The 17692-nt window shown below is 37.6% G+C and overlaps 2 protein-coding genes across 6 annotated transcripts in view; one reads left to right on the top strand and one right to left on the bottom strand.

The window, feature by feature from the left end:
* The window catches only part of SAV1 (salvador family WW domain containing protein 1), a 38323-nt gene extending 30419 nt beyond the window's left edge, over positions 1-7904 (top strand). The window contains exons 4-5 of the mRNA XM_054447635.2: positions 692-835; positions 6157-7904. Of these exons, the coding sequence (XP_054303610.2) occupies positions 692-835; positions 6157-6358 (346 nt within the window). The 3' untranslated portion in view covers positions 6359-7904. The remainder of the gene's footprint in view (positions 1-691; positions 836-6156) is intronic.
* The window catches only part of ATL1 (atlastin GTPase 1), a 102060-nt gene continuing 91877 nt past the window's right edge, over positions 7510-17692 (bottom strand). For 3 of the 5 annotated variants that reach the window (XM_054447629.2, XM_054447628.2, XM_063651205.1), the window contains 2 exons: positions 13073-13504; positions 7510-9312 (listed from right to left, as the gene is read on the bottom strand). In XM_054447629.2, the coding sequence (XP_054303604.1) occupies positions 9202-9312; positions 13073-13504 (543 nt within the window). In that variant the 3' untranslated portion in view covers positions 7510-9201. Of the gene's footprint in view, positions 9313-11518; positions 11534-13072; positions 13505-17692 lie in introns of all 5 variants that reach the window. The other 2 variants (XM_054447627.2, XM_063651204.1) reach the window with 1 other exon arrangement.

Raw genomic sequence — 17692 nt, 5'->3', positions numbered from 1 at the left:
ATATACACATAAATCTTTATGTTTGAAGGTGCAGACCCCTTTCAGTCTGAAATAGACCCTTTTGGCCTCTTCGAGTTCAGCTATTAACCTTCAGGTGGTTCAGTGCTTTCCTTACACTTTCCCGTATAATATCTCCACTCCCCACAGCATACACAGGCTGTTAGAACTAAAGTATGGTCTTTTTTTTTTTTTAATCTCTGTGACTTAAAATAGGTTCTGATCAACTCTGACTCCCATATGTTCTCTTGAGTTGGTAAAAGTTGAAAAGTTATCTGCATTGGATAGAGATATTTCAAACACAATACTCACTGCTGCCTCACTACATATCCTAACCCCCATTTTCAGCCTACAGGAGGAAGAAAACATCCTTTCTTAGAAACTGTCAACCTTTCTGATATGAATTTACAGCTGATGACTATTTCTTGTGGGAATTTACTATTCTAGTTTTAAGCCTTTGTATAAAGGTTGAAACTTAGTTCCAGCTTTTTCATATCCTTCTTTGAACCTATTTTTGAAAAGACTTAAATACCAGCCAGAAGAAATATCTTAAAAATACATTATCTTTTAGGTGGTGTAAGTCAGTTTGGACAGAAGGCACACTGAAAAATGCTTAAGTATTATTTGTTCTTTATAATTTCTTGTTTAGATTTTAAGACCTTTATCCTAAAGAATGTCACTCCTTTCTTCTTAGTGTACCTCGGTATGATCAACCACCTCCTGTCACATACCAGCCACAGCAAACTGAAAGAAATCAGTCCTTTCTGGTACCTGCAAATCCATATCATACTGCAGAAATTCCTGACTGGCTTCAAGTTTACGCACGAGCCCCTGTGAAGTAAGTACATTTACAGCACAAATTGTTTGGGGAGTGAGTGAAGGGCTGAATGGAGTCTCTGGGCTGCTCAATCCAAGTAGTGTGCCATATTTTACTCTTCATAATATTGGGCTTCTAAGTAATACTTCACTTGAATAAAGGATGTCATAGTTTATAATGTGTGAAAATCATTAATTAGAAATATTAGTTCTTCAGACATTTATAGAATCTTCATTTCTTTGTGTGCAGACCTCTGCTATTAGGGATACAAGTAAGAAACTGACATTCTCATAGGAGAAGATTAATTTGTAAATAAGTGATACAGTATTTGTGATAAAAGTAAGGACCTGGGCTTGGCACAGTGGCTCACACCTGTAATCCCAGCACTTCGGGAGGCTGAGGCAGGAGGATCTCTTAAGTCCAGGAGTTCAAGACCGTCTAGGCAACATAACGAGAGCCCCATTTCCACAAAAAAATTTTAAAAATTAGCCAGGCTTTTTGCATGGTCTGTAGTCCCAAGTACTTGGGAGGCTGAGGTGGGAGGATAGCTTGATCTGAGGAGTTCAAGTTCAGCCTGAGCAACATGGCAGGACTCTGTCTCTATAAAAAATTTAAAAATTAGCAGCATGCTGTGGTGTATGCCTGTGATCTCAGCTACTTGGGAGGCTAAGGTGGGAGGACTGCTTGAGCCCAGGAGTTCGAGGCTGCAGTGAGCTATGCTTGTGCCACTGCACTCCAGCCTGGGTGACAGAGCGTGAGAGACCCTGACTGCTCCCCTACTAGTGCCAAAAAAAAGGAATGATAGCAGATGACATTTTCTTTCCTATTTTCCTCTTTTCTTTCTCCCTTGATACCACCTGACCTACAACTGTATGTTTGTATGCTGATTCTAAATCATACGTAATATCTGTATGCGTTATTTTCCTTAAATCTGGAAGAATATGTGCCTAACTGTTAACCTTAGTATTTCTGGGGGTGGATATGGTTGAGGAGAGTTATTCTTTCTGTTGTATGTTATTTCTACTCTATAGTCATGTTTAATAAGAAATAGCATAATCTTTCCTTTTGGGGGGAAGAGATAGTACTTAAATGGAATTCCTGGTTTCTTACGGAAAGAAACAGATTCCTGAAGATTATAGTCTTTCTGAATTCTGTGGTTCTGTGAGCTAACTATAAACTTAAGGAAACTAGCAAATAGGTTGTAACTCTTCCAATGGGCCAGACTGACAAAAAGAGAGCAAGTACTATACTTCTTTACTGCTTAAAAACTTAAACAAGAGGTCTAGAAGCCTGTTGCTTTCTAGTTGATTCTAATTAATGTTTCTGAAGAGGATGGAAATGGTTAATATTCTATCAACAAAGGGTGAGTGGTTATCTATGAATTAGATAATGAAGAATCAATTACCACAACAAAAAGAGACATTTTTGCAAAAAAAAAAATTGCATGTTTCTTCCTTTTGTTTTTCAGACAATTGAGAATCTGAAATTCTTTAATCCTGAAATTCTTTAATCCTATCTCTCGCAGTAATTTACCAACACAATTTTTGCATATACTTCTAAAACTTGATTTAGAAACAGACTGTGTTTTAAATTTTTATTTAATTTTTGTAAAGTTAATGTTCCTGTGTCTGCTCACAGAAGTCTATAATGCTTGGTATAACTGTACTCAAGCTGAACTATAGGATAAAATTTTAAAAGTTAGGCCGGGCACGGTGGTTCACGCCTGTAATCCCAGCACTTTGGGAGGCCTAGGCGAGTGGATCACAAGGTCGGGAGATCGAGACCATCTTGGCTAACACAGTGAAACTCTGTATCTACTACAAATACAAAAAATTAGCTGGGTATGGTGGCACGCGCCTGTAGTCCCAGCTACTCGGGAGGCTGAGGCAGGAGAATCGTTTGAACCCGGGAGGCGGAGGTTGCAGTGAGCCAAGATCGCGCCACTGCACTCCAGCCTGGGTGACAGAGCGAGACTCCATCTCAAAATAAAATATATAATCTTTGACAGCAAAAACAATGTCAAGAACATATTTACTTTCTGTTATTTTTCACACACACACCAAAACGCTAGTCCTCAGCAGTGTGTGGCAGGGGTATTTTTTATTCCAGTGGCTTGGCAATCCTGCAGGGTCACCATTGACCCTGCTCTGGATCAGGTGAAAAAGAGGGAAGAGTGGGCACAGTGTTACGGTGGGTGGGTGCGGGGACTTAGGCTACGTGGTGATAACCTGGAGCTGAGGATAGCGGCACTGTTGATCTTGAAGTCAGCATGCAGTGTGGACAGGTTATTTTTGGTAGCATTATAGCAACTGGCATTTGTATATGTGGGTTATTTATAAGTAGTATTTGAATAGAATACTGCCCTAGGAAAAACAGCAAAAGAGATGCTAGAAGCATGGACTACTGGAGTGTTTTACACCCAATTTTCGGAATGATTTACCTGTGTATATACAGTATAAATGACTAAAAGTTAAACTTGTGGAAGCAAATTTCTTGGCTAGTTAAGAAGGAAAGAATGGGAGTTTATACTTTTCAGAAGAAGAAGGAACACTTAGGTGATTATAGGCAGAAGGGTAGTAACTATGTAGAAGCAACAGAGGAAAGAATTTGGAATAGGATTTCCATTCCATGCTTTGCAGTTTTTTCACATCTGTGCCCTTCTTGGAGTGCACTTTCTTCCCCCAAAAGGATTTTCTCTAATCTGATTTTGTTGCTTCTACCCATAATCGTACTCTTGATGCTCAATGCTGATAGGCAAGTCAGAAACGTGGCCAGGCATGGTGGTGCACCTGTAATCCAAGCTACTTGAGAGGCAGAATCAGGATTGCTTGAGCCTAGGAGTTCTGGGCTGTGGTGCACTATGCCAGTTGGATGTCTGTACTCTTTGGCATCAGTATGGTGACCTCCCAGGAGCAGGGACCACCAGGTTGCCTAAGGAGGGACGAACTGGCCCAGGTTGGAAATGGAGCAGGTTAATACTACTGTGCTGATCAGTAGTGGTATTGTGCTTTTGATTAGCCACTGCACTTCAGCCTGGGAAACATAGGAGATCTTCATCTCTTAAAAAAAAAAAAAGGCAAAATTGTTAGAAGGTTTTTTCTTCCTTTAGACAAAACTCAAATACTTGTACAGAATGATATTCGTGTCTTAAAAATAAGTATAATATTTACCAGCTTATTTTTGTTGTTTGTTTTCCTTGCTAGAAAGTAGTACACAGATGATAGATTAGTTTAACATTGTTGTAGTTCACCTGGTATAAATGGTAACCATCTTGAATTAGTAGACATTGCTGAATTGCCTCTTAGCTAACTCTGAGAGATTAAGATTTTTTGTTAGGAATTATGAATTTGTTTCCAAGAAACACATAAAATCTTAAGTTACAAGAATGGTGGACGTTCTAAGAAATACCTTATAACTGTTTCTTCATGGAGGCTCATTGTGTATTTTTTACAGTATCACTCTAATTTATGTTCACAAGTAGTTGGAGTTTCCCATTAAAAAGAACAGAGCTTCCTACCAAAGAAATCTACAACTATTAATAAATTTGCAGCTCTCAAGTAACTGAGTAAAATTGGGAGTCCAATTAAATATATTTACCTTCCAGTTTTTGCATGTTGTATTACTGAAATTTCTGTTACACATACTCAAGTTGAATAGAAACATGTCAAAATGTCAAGTATAGTGGCTCACACTAACTGCTCGGTATGTTTTCTATCTCCCTTTTTTTAAATCTCATTTTAAAATATTAGACAGTCCTTTTGAAAGAAAATGGTATAATATCAAAGAACCACTGGGTAGGAAATACTATAAACGATCATTAAAAATAATACTAGAGTTTGCAATCAAAGCTTCCTATTATGTCTGCTCTGCAGTATGATTTGAGAGGTATAATTTCAGGTATAACATGCGTTTCCCTAATTCAAGTTCTTTATCTAGTCTTAGTGGATATTAACATTCAAAACCACTATTTTGAAGCATTTTGGTCCATAGTTCTCTTCCTTTTTGAACTTTTAGTCACTAAGCACTTTTGCAAGAGGTAAAGAGCCTCAAATTAGGTTTTAGTGTTTTTCATCTTTAAAATGAGAATATTAATTAGAGTGCTGTCTTCATCACATACTGAAATGGAACTATGTAGCCAACTACTAAAGGTACTACTGCTAAGCAGGAATCTACTTACCACTGAAAGACTACTAATGGTCTTCCATGATATATGTAAAGAGAATCTTTTGTGAATCCTTTACCACACTGAAGCTTTCTATAGTCTACTTATTCTCTCATTTTAAAAAGTTTATTCTTTCCTTCTTTAGTTTTCCTGTTTGTTTTTTTAGATGCTGTGTACTCAGCCTCCAGAATACTTAGAGCCACGAATTGAGGGTTCCTCTTCATTTCTCCTTCTGTTTGGTTCCTTGTTTGCTGTTGTGAATAGCATTCCTCAAAAAGATCCATCAACATGAATGATGCAAATGACTGTCCATTTTTGTGCATTATCATTTGCAAGCACAATATGGTCTAAAGTATTCTTAAGTTCCCGACAGTTAACTTTTGATGAACTTATAAGTAGCACAAAATATTTTCTTCAGAAATTATAGAACCACTGTAGTTTGAAATCTGTGTTCAAGGTTGTCTGGTGTTAATATTAGAATAATGGGTAATTTAAAGAAATAGGTATTCTTTAACTTAAATTGAAATGAAGTAATATTAGCAGTTTTCTCCTTTCCCTAGAAGAATTACATGTAGGCCGGGCGCAGTGGCTCACACCTGTAATCCCAGCACTTTGGGAGGCTGAGGTGGGTGATGACGAGGTCAGGAGATTGAGACCATCCTGGGCAACATGGTGAAACTCTGTCTCTACTAAAAATACAAAAATTAGCTGGGCATGGTGGCGCATGCCTGTAATCCCAGCTACTCGGGAGGCTGAGGCAGGAGAATTGCTTGAATCCGGGAGGCGGAGGTTGCAGTGAGCTGAGATCATGCTACTGCACTCCAGCCTGGCGATATAGCAAGACTCCGTCTCAAAAAAACAAACCAACAAAGAATTATATGTAAATAGCAGTTAATAACTCAGATTTTTAAAAAACTGATTTATTTATTTTTAGAAACAGGGTCTTGCTATGTTGCCCAGGCTGGCCTCAAACTCTTGGGCACAAGCAGTCCTCCCACCTCAGCCTCCCAAGTAGCTGGGACTATAGGCGCCACCACTGTGCCCAGTTATTTTTAATTAAAACTTATGGTTTGTTTAGTTATAAATAAAGTTGACATTTTAAAAAACAGACTAGTTTCTTGCTAGAAATACATATTTATGTATGTGTTGTGAACATATATATGATTGTGTTTTAAAACAGATATGACCACATTCTGAAGTGGGAACTCTTCCAGCTGGCTGACCTGGATACATACCAGGGAATGCTGAAGTTGCTCTTCATGAAAGAATTGGAGCAGATTGTTAAAATGTATGAAGCATACAGACAAGCCCTTCTTACAGAGTTGGAAAACCGAAAGCAGAGACAGCAGTGGTATGCCCAACAACATGGAAAAAATTTTTGAACTGATTTTTTAAAAATAAAATTTAAGTTTTATAAGAGCTTTAAAATATTTTCACAGATAAAAAATTGCAAACAAGTACTCTGGTTAATAAATGCTGCTTCCTTTGTGGAAATTATAAAATTCTAACTTTACATGTATTTTGTTATTAGAAATTTTCTTTTATTGAACAAGAAAAATTAGTCTATCATTTTAAGAGGCAGTATGGCAACCACTTTCAAATACTGTATATTAGGAAACTGTTTTGGTATTCTTGATGGAAAAAAATGCAGCGGAAATGTCATTATGAACAGATGTTAAATAGGAAATTATTACTTGTTAACTTCTTACAGCAGTAGTACCTTCTTTAAAAAGAAAAAAGAATCTGCGGTATTTTTAAAAAAAAATGTTTACTGCTGTAGTGTGAAATGTTGTCTGGAAAGGGATGGTTTAAATATTACCATGATGTAGTTGAAATATAAAATAGGATTTGGAACCTTATTGTGATAAATATTTATATATGATGTATGTTTGTCTCACCTCTCCAAAGTAAGGATCCCAGCTGGGCGTGGTGGCTCACTCCTGTAATCCCAGCATTTTGGGAGGCCGAGGTGGGTGGATTGCTTGAGTTCACGAGTTTAAGACCAGCCTGGGCAACATGGTGAAGCCCCATCTCTACAAAAAATACAAAAAAATTAGCCGGGTATGATGGTGTGTGCCTCTAGTCCCAGCTACTTGGGAGGCTGAGGTCAGAGGATGGCTTGAGCCCGAGAGGCAGAGGTTGCAGGGTCAAGGTCGCACCACTTGCACTGCAGCCTGAAAGAGAGAGCCAGACCTTGTCTCAAAAAATAAAAAATAAAAAAATAAAAACAAAGTAAGGAATCCTTTTAAAGCATGTTGAGAAAGTATTTTTTGGTATGAATGGGTGACGGGCCTTTTAATCTTTCAGGAATACATGTAAGCATAAGTACTTAGCCTGTATTGGGAAGGTGCGTGAAACTCAAAGTTGCTAACATCATCTTCCTTATTGTCAGCCAGTGCTGTTACTGCATTTAGCATGGCTCTGATGAGACAGTGGAGAGTTCCTGACAGCATAGCATACTGCCTTCTGACAGACTGGGTTAAGCTACCAAAAATGACAATCAGGGATTCAAAAAAAATTTTTGATCATTAAATCGATTGTATATTATTACTTTTTAATCTTCTAAGTATTTATCACAGGACTTTAACACCATACATTTCCCTCCCAGTTTTTCTCCCCTTTTGGTTTAATAGTTAAAACATTTTTCATAATTAGTGCTGTACATTTGATTGCAAACAAATTGGTGATACTTCTAAACTATAACTATAAATCTCTAGAATTCTGTGAATTTCATCATTATTTGAAGTAGTTCTTCAGTTATATTTACATGTGTTGTAAATATGTAAATATACTTTTAGCTTAGGAAGTCTTCCAAAATACAAACTACTCCCAGTTAGATATCAGTGAGTTTGAATAACTGAAGAAATGTTGACAATGTTAAGTGTTTGATTTTATATAACAAGCTTATTAAATATATTTTTGTGGAAACTAAGCGTGTGGTTTTTGAGTCCATGTTTTAGACATAGTGCTGTATTTCATTTTTCTGTTCAAAAGGCCATAGACAAAGGAATCAATATAATTGAAAGGGGTAATGAAAACGGGTATTGAAAAATGAAAGTATGGCTGGTGGAATTTTATCACCAGGAAAAGATAATTTGCTGAACTTGTGATCAGACTTTTCTAAGATGTAAGTTTATATATCTTATGAACTCCCACACTCCTGTATCTTAATTGTTCTTTCCTGTCACTTCTTACTTTATATCACTACTTAATTATGGTGTAGCCATTTCTGTGACAGTCTTTAGAAGTTACTCTGTTTTGGACCTCCTAGATAAGTATTATTTTTTCATTAACACACTTTCCTTCTTCCTCTAAGAAGTCTGTTCAGTGAAACTCCACTAGAGATTTTAGTCATTAAGAACTAGAAGTTACCTAAAGGAATTAGCATGTTTTGTAAAATAGAAACTTAAGTTTGTACTGATGTCAACATTAAATAAAATGCATCTTGAGTCTAAAAAAAGAGATAAACCTTCATCATTCTATATCAGCACCTCTCATTTTCAAATTCAGTAAGCATTTGTTTTTAATCTTAGGAACCAGAGTAAACTTTAATAATAGTTCACATATTAAAAGAATAAACCTATGAAGAATACATTCTTTGTGTACCAAATGAAAAAATATACAATGCAGTGAAACTCACATATACAAAGTGATTTTTTGTGCATTTTTTATCAAGAGGTTTATATTCTATTAAACCATGTAAAAGCAATATATAGTTTTTGATAAAGCAACTGAAGAACTCTTAAATGTGCTTAAAAATAAGATTGTGATATATATAAGATGATACAGATTAAATCAAGCCTGCTGAGTTATGATGCTATGTTTTAACAAATGGCTATGTGAAATAATTTAAAATTTTTTCTGTAGAAATTAAATGAGCATATCCAAACGTGGAATATCACATGATTTAATTATAACCCAGTAGTAGAATTTAGTAAATTCAAGCAGAACACGTGTACTGTTATCATAAATAGACAAATACTTTATAACAGCATTTTTGAAGAAAAATCAGGAAATTGTACATGTTAACAAAATAGTATAACCATGCATACATACATCTGCTTATTAAACACTGAAGTAAAAGAACTAATCCAGTTTGCAGTCTTCAGAGGTGTTTAGTATTTTACTCTGTTCTGATGGAAGCACTTTGAATGTTTGCATGGAGACACAAAACTGAATATTTAATTGACAATTGGTCATGCACCTGTATTTCTTAAAATTTGGATTACATTTTTTTCTTTTCTGATTGTTCAGTAGATTCCGACTTTGGTGTAGGGAAAGCTTGATGATACAGATGTCTGTGGGTTGCTGCTGCACTGTAAAGCTTGTACAAAGCCTAGAATAAAAGCATCAAGATTATAAAACATTTTATTGAACACACAGATGTAAAATTTTTTCCTTTTTAGCTTATCATACTGTATAAAATTTAGCATGTTGAATTTGAAATCTTTTTTAATCGATATATAAATATCTTAAAATTCAAAAGTATTTTCAGCTCCTCAATGTATGCATTAACACTTTTGTGTGTTGACCTTTGTGGTAAATGTTTTATTCTCAAACTGTGTTTCCTTTTACCTTGCATACCTCTTGGAGCAGTGAGCTTCTACTTTGCCCCGGGGTGTGCTGAAAATTCAAATTGTGAATATTAGCAGTTTTAGATGAATTGTAAGACCTCATAACTTCTGATTGGCAGTAACTATTATGCATAGCTAGGCTACTTGCTTTCTGGGCTTCCAGTGTTTTCCTGAGTAGGGCCTATTTTATTCTCCATCATTTACTGATAACAGTCCTGCAGCTAAGCACATATGGTGTCCTTCCCCCAGCACAGTAGGATCCTTCACTTTACACGCTCTTGTCTTGTTTCCATGACTTAGCTAATACCTTACAAACCTTATCCAAAAACATTACCTCAGCAAGATTTCCTCATTTAAAACTACCTCTTATTGTTCTCTGTGGGCTTTTAATGATGTTTGAATCATAGGAATTTCTGTGTATTGTATATTGCTTTATATAAGTGTTCATAAATATCTTTGTTTCCTGGCCCCCTCAGCTAGTGTCTAAGATTTCTTCCCCTCCTCTGACTTTCACATACTTGACAGTCAATTACAAATGACTTGTCTGATTTAGTTCTGGAGTTTGTAAAGAGTCTTTGAATATTTTTAAAGCCGCATAAAAGCTTGAGATCCTTTAAATAGTAATCTGTTCCCAGGAAATTCCATTAATTTTTATCATTTGTGAGTCTGTATACCTATTTTCTTTGGATCTGTTTATCTGGTTTGTTTTTTTCTTTTTTTTTTTTTTTAACTTTTTGAGTCGGAGTCTCACTCTGTCGCTCAGGCTGGAGTGCAGTGGCACGATCTTGGCTCACTGCAACCTCCGCCCAGGTTCAAGCTATTCTCTTGCCTCAGCCTCCCCAGTGGCTGGGACTACAGGTGCCCGCCACCACACCTGGCTAATTTTTTGTATTTCTAGTAGAGATGGGGCTTCACCATGTTGGCCAGGCTAGTCTTAAACTCCTGACCTCAAGTGATCCGCCCACCTCAGTCTCCCAACGTGCTGGGATTACAGGCGTGAGCCACTGCGCCCGGCCTTGATTTTCTTATGGCATTACATCTGAATGGTACCATCTTCAGATCTATGAATGTATATTGGTGCAACATAGTATTGTCTTCCATTATATTCTGATTCTAAGGCATTCAATTTAATTCTCATATTTTTTTCTTAAGCTTTGATTTACAAAGTTGAAATTTGCTTTTGCTTTTTAAATGAACTTGCTTACTGAATTTTGCATAAAATAACTTCTTGACTTGTAAATATTAAATGGTATTTGATTGAAGGACACAATCCAATTATATGCCACAGTAGAAACTGAGGAAAGAATTATCTCTATAGTTGTTCAAGATCAGCTTTGCTTCCTGAAGATAATGACCTAAATAATTCCAGAGTGGTAATTTTTCTTAGTGTAACAGATGATTCCTTCGTGGATGCCTAGAGTCTTTTCTGAGATATGTAGGGTTGTTGCACATGTGCAGTAGGAGAAATGAACACTAATTTACAGGTCAGGCCTGAGGTCTGCCAAGAAAGAATACATACTGGCCTGGGCCCTGCTTAAAGTGGTATGTATTACTGTCAGTCAAAATCCAAAGTTAAAAACAACTTCTAAAGGTTGTAGCTACATTTAAATAGCCCCCCCAGTAGTTACATTTCCTCAAGTTTCATAACTGCTTGCTTTACTCTGCAGTAGAGCAGAGTCCACCATTTCAGAGCTTAAGAATTTTGAAATTTTCTACACATTTATGAAACAAATACTGATGATATTCAATTCTTACAGTTTTTGTGTGTGTGTAGATCAAATCATACATGATGTCTAGAAAAAGTTAAATATTTTAAGACCATGTTAAAAATTCATAAATTTAAATGTTAGAAGTCACCATTGTTCTAATCTACATAAAGACATCTTTTAATGGCTAGTCAGTTTATAAAATGAGAATATCATAATGTTTACAAATATATAGCTCTGAATTTTAAAAAATTTAACTTACCTCATTTGTACTTCCCTGTGGCAAAGGCAGATTAAAAAGAAAAAAGAAAAGTATATATCCTGCTTTATTAACAGCATTATAATATTCAACTTTGCTTACAATATTTGTGAGCATTTAAGAACAGAACAGATACTCCTGCAGATTTTTCAGTTTAGATTACATATTTTATCAGAATCTTTGAAGAACTCAATTCTGTATTCCTCATAGGTTTTAGCATAACATAGTGTAGGAGGGTTTTGACACTGACCTCAACCCCTCTTAAATCTTTTATGGTTGAGGGACTATTTGAGACAGTGGCTCAGAGGATCCAGCTTTTACTTCATTCATTTTCCATTGTGCTACCACTAGTTTATCTCAGCTAGATCCTTCAAAGGCACGTTACAATTATAAAGTATATATAAGTATGTTCTTTTTTTTTTTTTTTTTTTTTGAGATGGAGCTTCACTCTTGTTGCCCAGGCTGCAGTGCTATGGTGCCATCTCGGCTCAGTGCAACCTCCGCCTCCTGGGTTCAAGCAATTCTCCTGCCTCAGCCTCCTGAGTAGCTGGGATTACAGGCATGCGCCACTACGACTGGCTATTTTTGTATTTTTAGTAGAGACGGGGTTTCTCCATGTTGACCAGGCTGGTCTCGAACTCCCGACCTCAGGTGATCCGCCCACCTTGGCCTCCGAAAGTGCTGAGATTACAGTCGTGAGCCACTGCACCCGGCCATAAGTATGTTCTTAATGCTGGAAGAATTGTAGCTATTACCTGCTGCCTACAGGTACAGAGACAATCTGAAGTAATCTGATACTGCTTTTGGAAGTTTTTAACTAAAAAAGAGAATGATACGACAACTTATGATAGTGGTTCATATAGCTCCTAACAAAGCTAATGCTAATCAAATCATAGGTTGTAAATATGAGATAATGTTAACACAAGTCATAATTAGCTAAATAAAAGCTGTTTTCTCTTACAACTTTTAATAGATTTAACATTTTTAGAATAATAAAAAGTAGGCTGGGTGGCTCACGCCTATAATCCCAACGCTTTGGAAGGCTGAGGCGGGCAGATTGCTTGAGGTCAGGAGTTCGAGACCAGCCTGGCCAACATGGTGAAACCCCGTTTCTACAAAAAATACAAAAAATTAGCTGGGGATGGTGGTGTGCACCTGTAGTCCCATCTACTCGAGAGGCTGAGGCACAAGAATTGCTTGAGCCCGGGAGGCGGAGGTTGCAGTGAACTGAGATCACGCCACTGCACTCCAGCCTAGACGACAGAGCAAGACTGCCCCCCAACCCAAAAAAAGAAAAAAAGTGTATATATACTACTAAATTGATGTTTTTTTTTTTTTAATGCTGAAATGTTAACTGGAAAATAGTTGGGTAGGACTTCACATTTTACACAGTATTACATAGTTAGTTGCTTGTATCTGGGCAGGTCATAACATTCTTGATGACTGGGGCCCAATTCCTGTTGATCTGTGTTATTTCCAACATCTAATGCAGTGGCTGGCACATGGATGACGTTCAAATGTGTGCTGAATTTAGTTGTGAATTAAAGGTGTTCTTACCTGGTCCCACAGAGCTGCAGCCACCTGGTCTATTACAGCTCCCAGCTCTCGGTATTCTCCAGAGTACCGGATATATGCCCAGGTGCACAGGGTGATAAGCGTCAGTCCCATTATCATATTGCATAGGCTAGCTATGATGTCCAAACCAATGAATCCAGTCACACCAGCAATCACATATGTGATAAAGATGACTACAAACAGTGTGGCTGGGGTACGAGCTGCATGGAAGATATTTTTGCTATCATTGTGCTTGATATATTGGATGTAAAGTTCATCTATTTCACTCTCCAACTGCTGCAGGTAACGCCGGCTAAATTCTTCCCCACCCATCTTCTTCACCCCTCGGAATAGCTTCACAGATTCTTCCTTAAGTTGCAGGTGTTTGGTCTGCAAGTCATTTGGGGCCAGAAATGGTTTGTCACCACCACAAATCTGTATCAGATAGAGAAGTATTTGTTTATGCAATGCAGAGTAAAATTGGCAACTGTATCAAAATTTTTCACTTAGCTAGTTGAGTTTGTTAGAATACATTAATAATCAGGAGACTGCATATATGTTTTGTCAGCCGACATCTTTCCACCCTTTATCCACGAGGCATGACTATACATGGGACTGGTATTTTATAGGTGGCTTAAAGTCATCTTAAATTTTTCTCTTTTTGACTTGGAAAATATTTATCACTTAATCCAAGTCCTTCAAGATGAAAAGATGTGTGACACAACATGAAGTGCAAACTGAGTTCATTCACAGAATGAATCCAAATCTAAGAAAACTACATATATGCAAATTCTAGGAAATCTAACTACACTGAAGTCGTTTTAACCAATGAAGTTTAATAAACAACGATCAATGCTATAAAGCTCTCAAAGTAAACTGTGAAATACATTCTTTAGCAGTTTTACTGATTTTTGTTTGAATGGAGCCAATTGAGTATTTTCTTCCAGAAACTAAGTTAGGAGTATATTAAATGTTCTTGAATCACATTTTCAATTTTTTGAAAAGTTACAAGGGTAATCTCAGTTAACCATACCATTCACTTTGGTTACAGGCATGCCTCAGAGATAATATGTGTTTGGTTCCAGACCACTGCAATAAGCAAGTCACATGATTTTTTTATTTCCAGATTCATATAAAAGTTATGTTTACATTATATAGCAGTCTAGTAAAGTGTGCAATAGCATGTCTAAAAACCATGTACATAATTTAAAAACACTTTATTGCAAAAAAATGCTAAGGATCATCTGAGCCTTCAGCACATCAATCTTTTTGCTGGTGGAGGCTCTTGCCTTGATGTCGATGGCTGCTGACTGATCAGGGTGGTGTTGCTGAAGGTTGAGGTGGCTGTGGTAATTTCTTAAAATATGACAACAGTAAAGTTTGCCATATTGATAGACTTCCTTTCATGAAAGATTTCTCTGTAGCCTGGGATGCCATTTGACAGCATTTTACTCATAGTAGAACTTCTTTAAAAATTGGAGTCAATCCTCTCCAACCCTGCCAATGCTTTATCAACTAACTTTATTTCATATTTTAAAGCCCTGGAAAGGGAAAGAGTAGGGGGAAGGGGATGAAGAGAGGTTGATTAATGGGTACAAATAGGCAGTTAGAAGAAATAAGACAGTGTTCAATAGCTCAGTAGGTTGACTGTAATTAGTAATAACCTATTGTACATTTCAAAGTAGCCAGAAGAGAATAATTCAAATGTTCCTAACATAAAGAAATATTAAGGAGATAAATATCCCACTTACCCTGATTTGATCTTTACACATTATATGGATGTATCAATTTATCATATGTACTCCAAAAATATGTACATCTATTATGTATCAATAAAAAATATTCTAAACCCTTTGTTGTCATTTCAACACTGTTCACAGCATCTTCACTAGGAGTAGATTCCATCTCCAGAAACCACTGTCTTTGCTTATCCATAGGAAGCAACTCCTTATCCGTTAAGAGATTACAAAATTGTGTCACATCTTCAGGCTCCACTTTTAAGTTCTCTTGCTGTTTCCACCACACCTGCACTTCCTTCCTCCACTGAAGTCTTGAACACCCCTCAAAGTCATCCAGAAGGGTTGGTATCAACTTTTTCCACATTCTTGTTGATGTTGATATTTTTGCCTCCTATAAACCACATTCTCTTCATGGCATCTAGAATGGTGAATTTCTCCTGGAAGGTTTTCAATGTACTTTGCACAGATCCATCAGAAGAATCACTATCTATGGCAGCTATAGCCTTACAAAATGTATTTCTTATTAACTTTTGAAAGTCAAAATTACTCCTTGATCCTGGGCTACAGAATGGATATTGTGTTAGCAGGCATGAAAACATTAATTTCCTTAACTATATCTCCATCAGCGCTCTTTGGTGAATAAGTTCATTGCCAATGAGCAGTAATATTTTGAAAGGAATCTTTTTCTTTGTAGGTCTGAACAGTGGGCTTAAAGTATTCAGTAAACCATGCTGTAAACAGCTGTACTGTTACATAGGCTTTGTTGTTAACATTAATAGAGCACAAACAAGAGTAGATTTAGCATGATTTTTTTTTTTTTTTTTTGAGACGGGTCTTGCTCTGTCGCCCAGGCTGGTGGTGTGATCTCGGCTCACTGCAAACTCCGCCTCCTGGGTTCACGCCATTCTCCTGCCTCAGCCTGCTGAGTACCTGGGACTACAGGCGCCCGCCACTGTGCCTGGCTAATTTTTTGTATTTTTAGTAGAGACGGGGTTTTACCGTGGTCTCTGTCTGACCTCGTGATCCACCCACCTCAGCCTCCCAAAGTGCAGGTATGAGCCATCGTGCCCGGCATAGCATGATTCTTAAGTGCCTAGAATTTGGGGAATGGTAAATGAACACTGGGTTCGACTTAAAGTCACCAGCTACAAGAAAGTCAGCATGTTCATCCAAGCTTTGAAGCCAGGCATGGACCTCTCCTCTCTAGCTGGGAAAGTCCTGGATGGCATCTTCCAATAGAAGACTATTTCATCCACATTGAAAATCTCTGTTTAGCGTGGCCACCTTCATCAATGATCTCAGGTAGATCTTCTGGATAACTTGCTGTAGCTTCTACATTAAGATTTGCTGCTTCACCTTGCACTTTATGTTACGGAGACGGCTTCTTAAACCTCATGAACCAAAAACCTCTGCTAGCTTGCAACTTTTCTTCTGCATCTTTACCAACTCTTTCAGCATTCATAGAATTGAACAGAGTTAGGGCCTTGCTCTGGATTAGGCTTTGGCTTAAGGGCATGTTGTGGCTGTTTTGATTTTCTATCCAAACTAAAGCTTTCTCTGTGTCAGCAAAAAAGCTGTTTCACTTTTTTGTAATCTGTGTGTTCACTGGAGTAGCACTTTTTTTTTCTTCTTTTTTTCAGACCGAGTCTCACTCAGTCGCCCAGGCTGGAGTGCAGTGCAGTGGTGCGATCTTGGCTCATTGCAACCTCTGCCTCCTGGATTCAAGCGATTCTCCTGCCTCGGCCTCCCGAGTAACTGGGACTATGGGTGTGTGCCACCATGCCTGGCTGATTTTTGTATTTTTAGTAGAGACAGGGTTTCACCATGTTGGCCAGGCTGGTCTCAAACTCCTGACCTCAAGTGATCCACCTGCCTCAGCCTCCCAAAGTGCTGGGATTACAGGTGTAAGCCACTGGACCCAGCCTGGAGTAGCATTTTTAATTTCTTTTAAGAACTCTTCCTTTGCATCCAACAGCCTGGCTAACTATTTGATGCAAAGGCCTAGCTTTTGGCCTATGTCAGCTTTTCATATGCTTTCCTCACTAAGCTTAGTCATTTCTAGCTTTTGATTTAAAGTGAGAGATGTGTCTCTTTGAACTTCAACACTTAGAGGCCATTGTAGGGTTATTAATTGGCCTAATTTCAATATTGTTGTGCCTCAGGTAAAAGAAAGGACTGCAGAGAGGGAGGGATGGGGGAACTGCTGGTTGATGGAGCAGTCAGAAAACACATTTATCGATTAAGTTCACCATCTTATAACAGCACAGTTAATGGCACTCCAAAACAATTACAATAGTAACATCAGCAATCACTGATCACAGGTCACCATAACAGATATAATAATAATGAAAAAGTTTGAAAAATTGTGAGAATTACCAAAATGTGACACAGACATGAAGTGAGCACATGCTGTTGGAGAAAGGGCATCAATAGACTTGCTTCACATAGGGTTGCCAGCAAACTTCAATTTGTAAAAAGTGCAAGAAAGTGAAGCTCAATAAAATGAGGTATGTATGCCTGCATTTGAGATTTAACTATATCGAGAATTCTTTCATTCTGATTGTCCTTATAAACAATGCCACTCCATATACTACATTTTCCTTCATTCTAAGATTTCAATTTGAATGCAATTTTAATTTCATAACATTTTGTTTTTTGAGACAGATTCTTGTTCTGTTGCCCAGGCTGGAGTGCAGTGGCACAATCTCGGCTCACTGCAACCTCCACTTCCCTGGTTCAAGCAATTACCCTGCCTCAGCCTCCCAAATAGCTGGGATTACAGGCGCGTGCCACCATGCCTGGCTAATTTTTTTTTGTATTTTTAGTAGAGACAGGGTTTCACCATGTTGGCCAGACTGGTCTTGAACTCCTGACCTCAGGCAAT

This window comes from Pongo pygmaeus, chromosome 15 (genome assembly GCF_028885625.2).
Source record: "Pongo pygmaeus isolate AG05252 chromosome 15, NHGRI_mPonPyg2-v2.0_pri, whole genome shotgun sequence".
Classification (NCBI taxonomy): Eukaryota; Metazoa; Chordata; class Mammalia; order Primates; family Hominidae; genus Pongo; species Pongo pygmaeus.
This window is presented reverse-complemented; position numbering and strand designations above follow the sequence as displayed.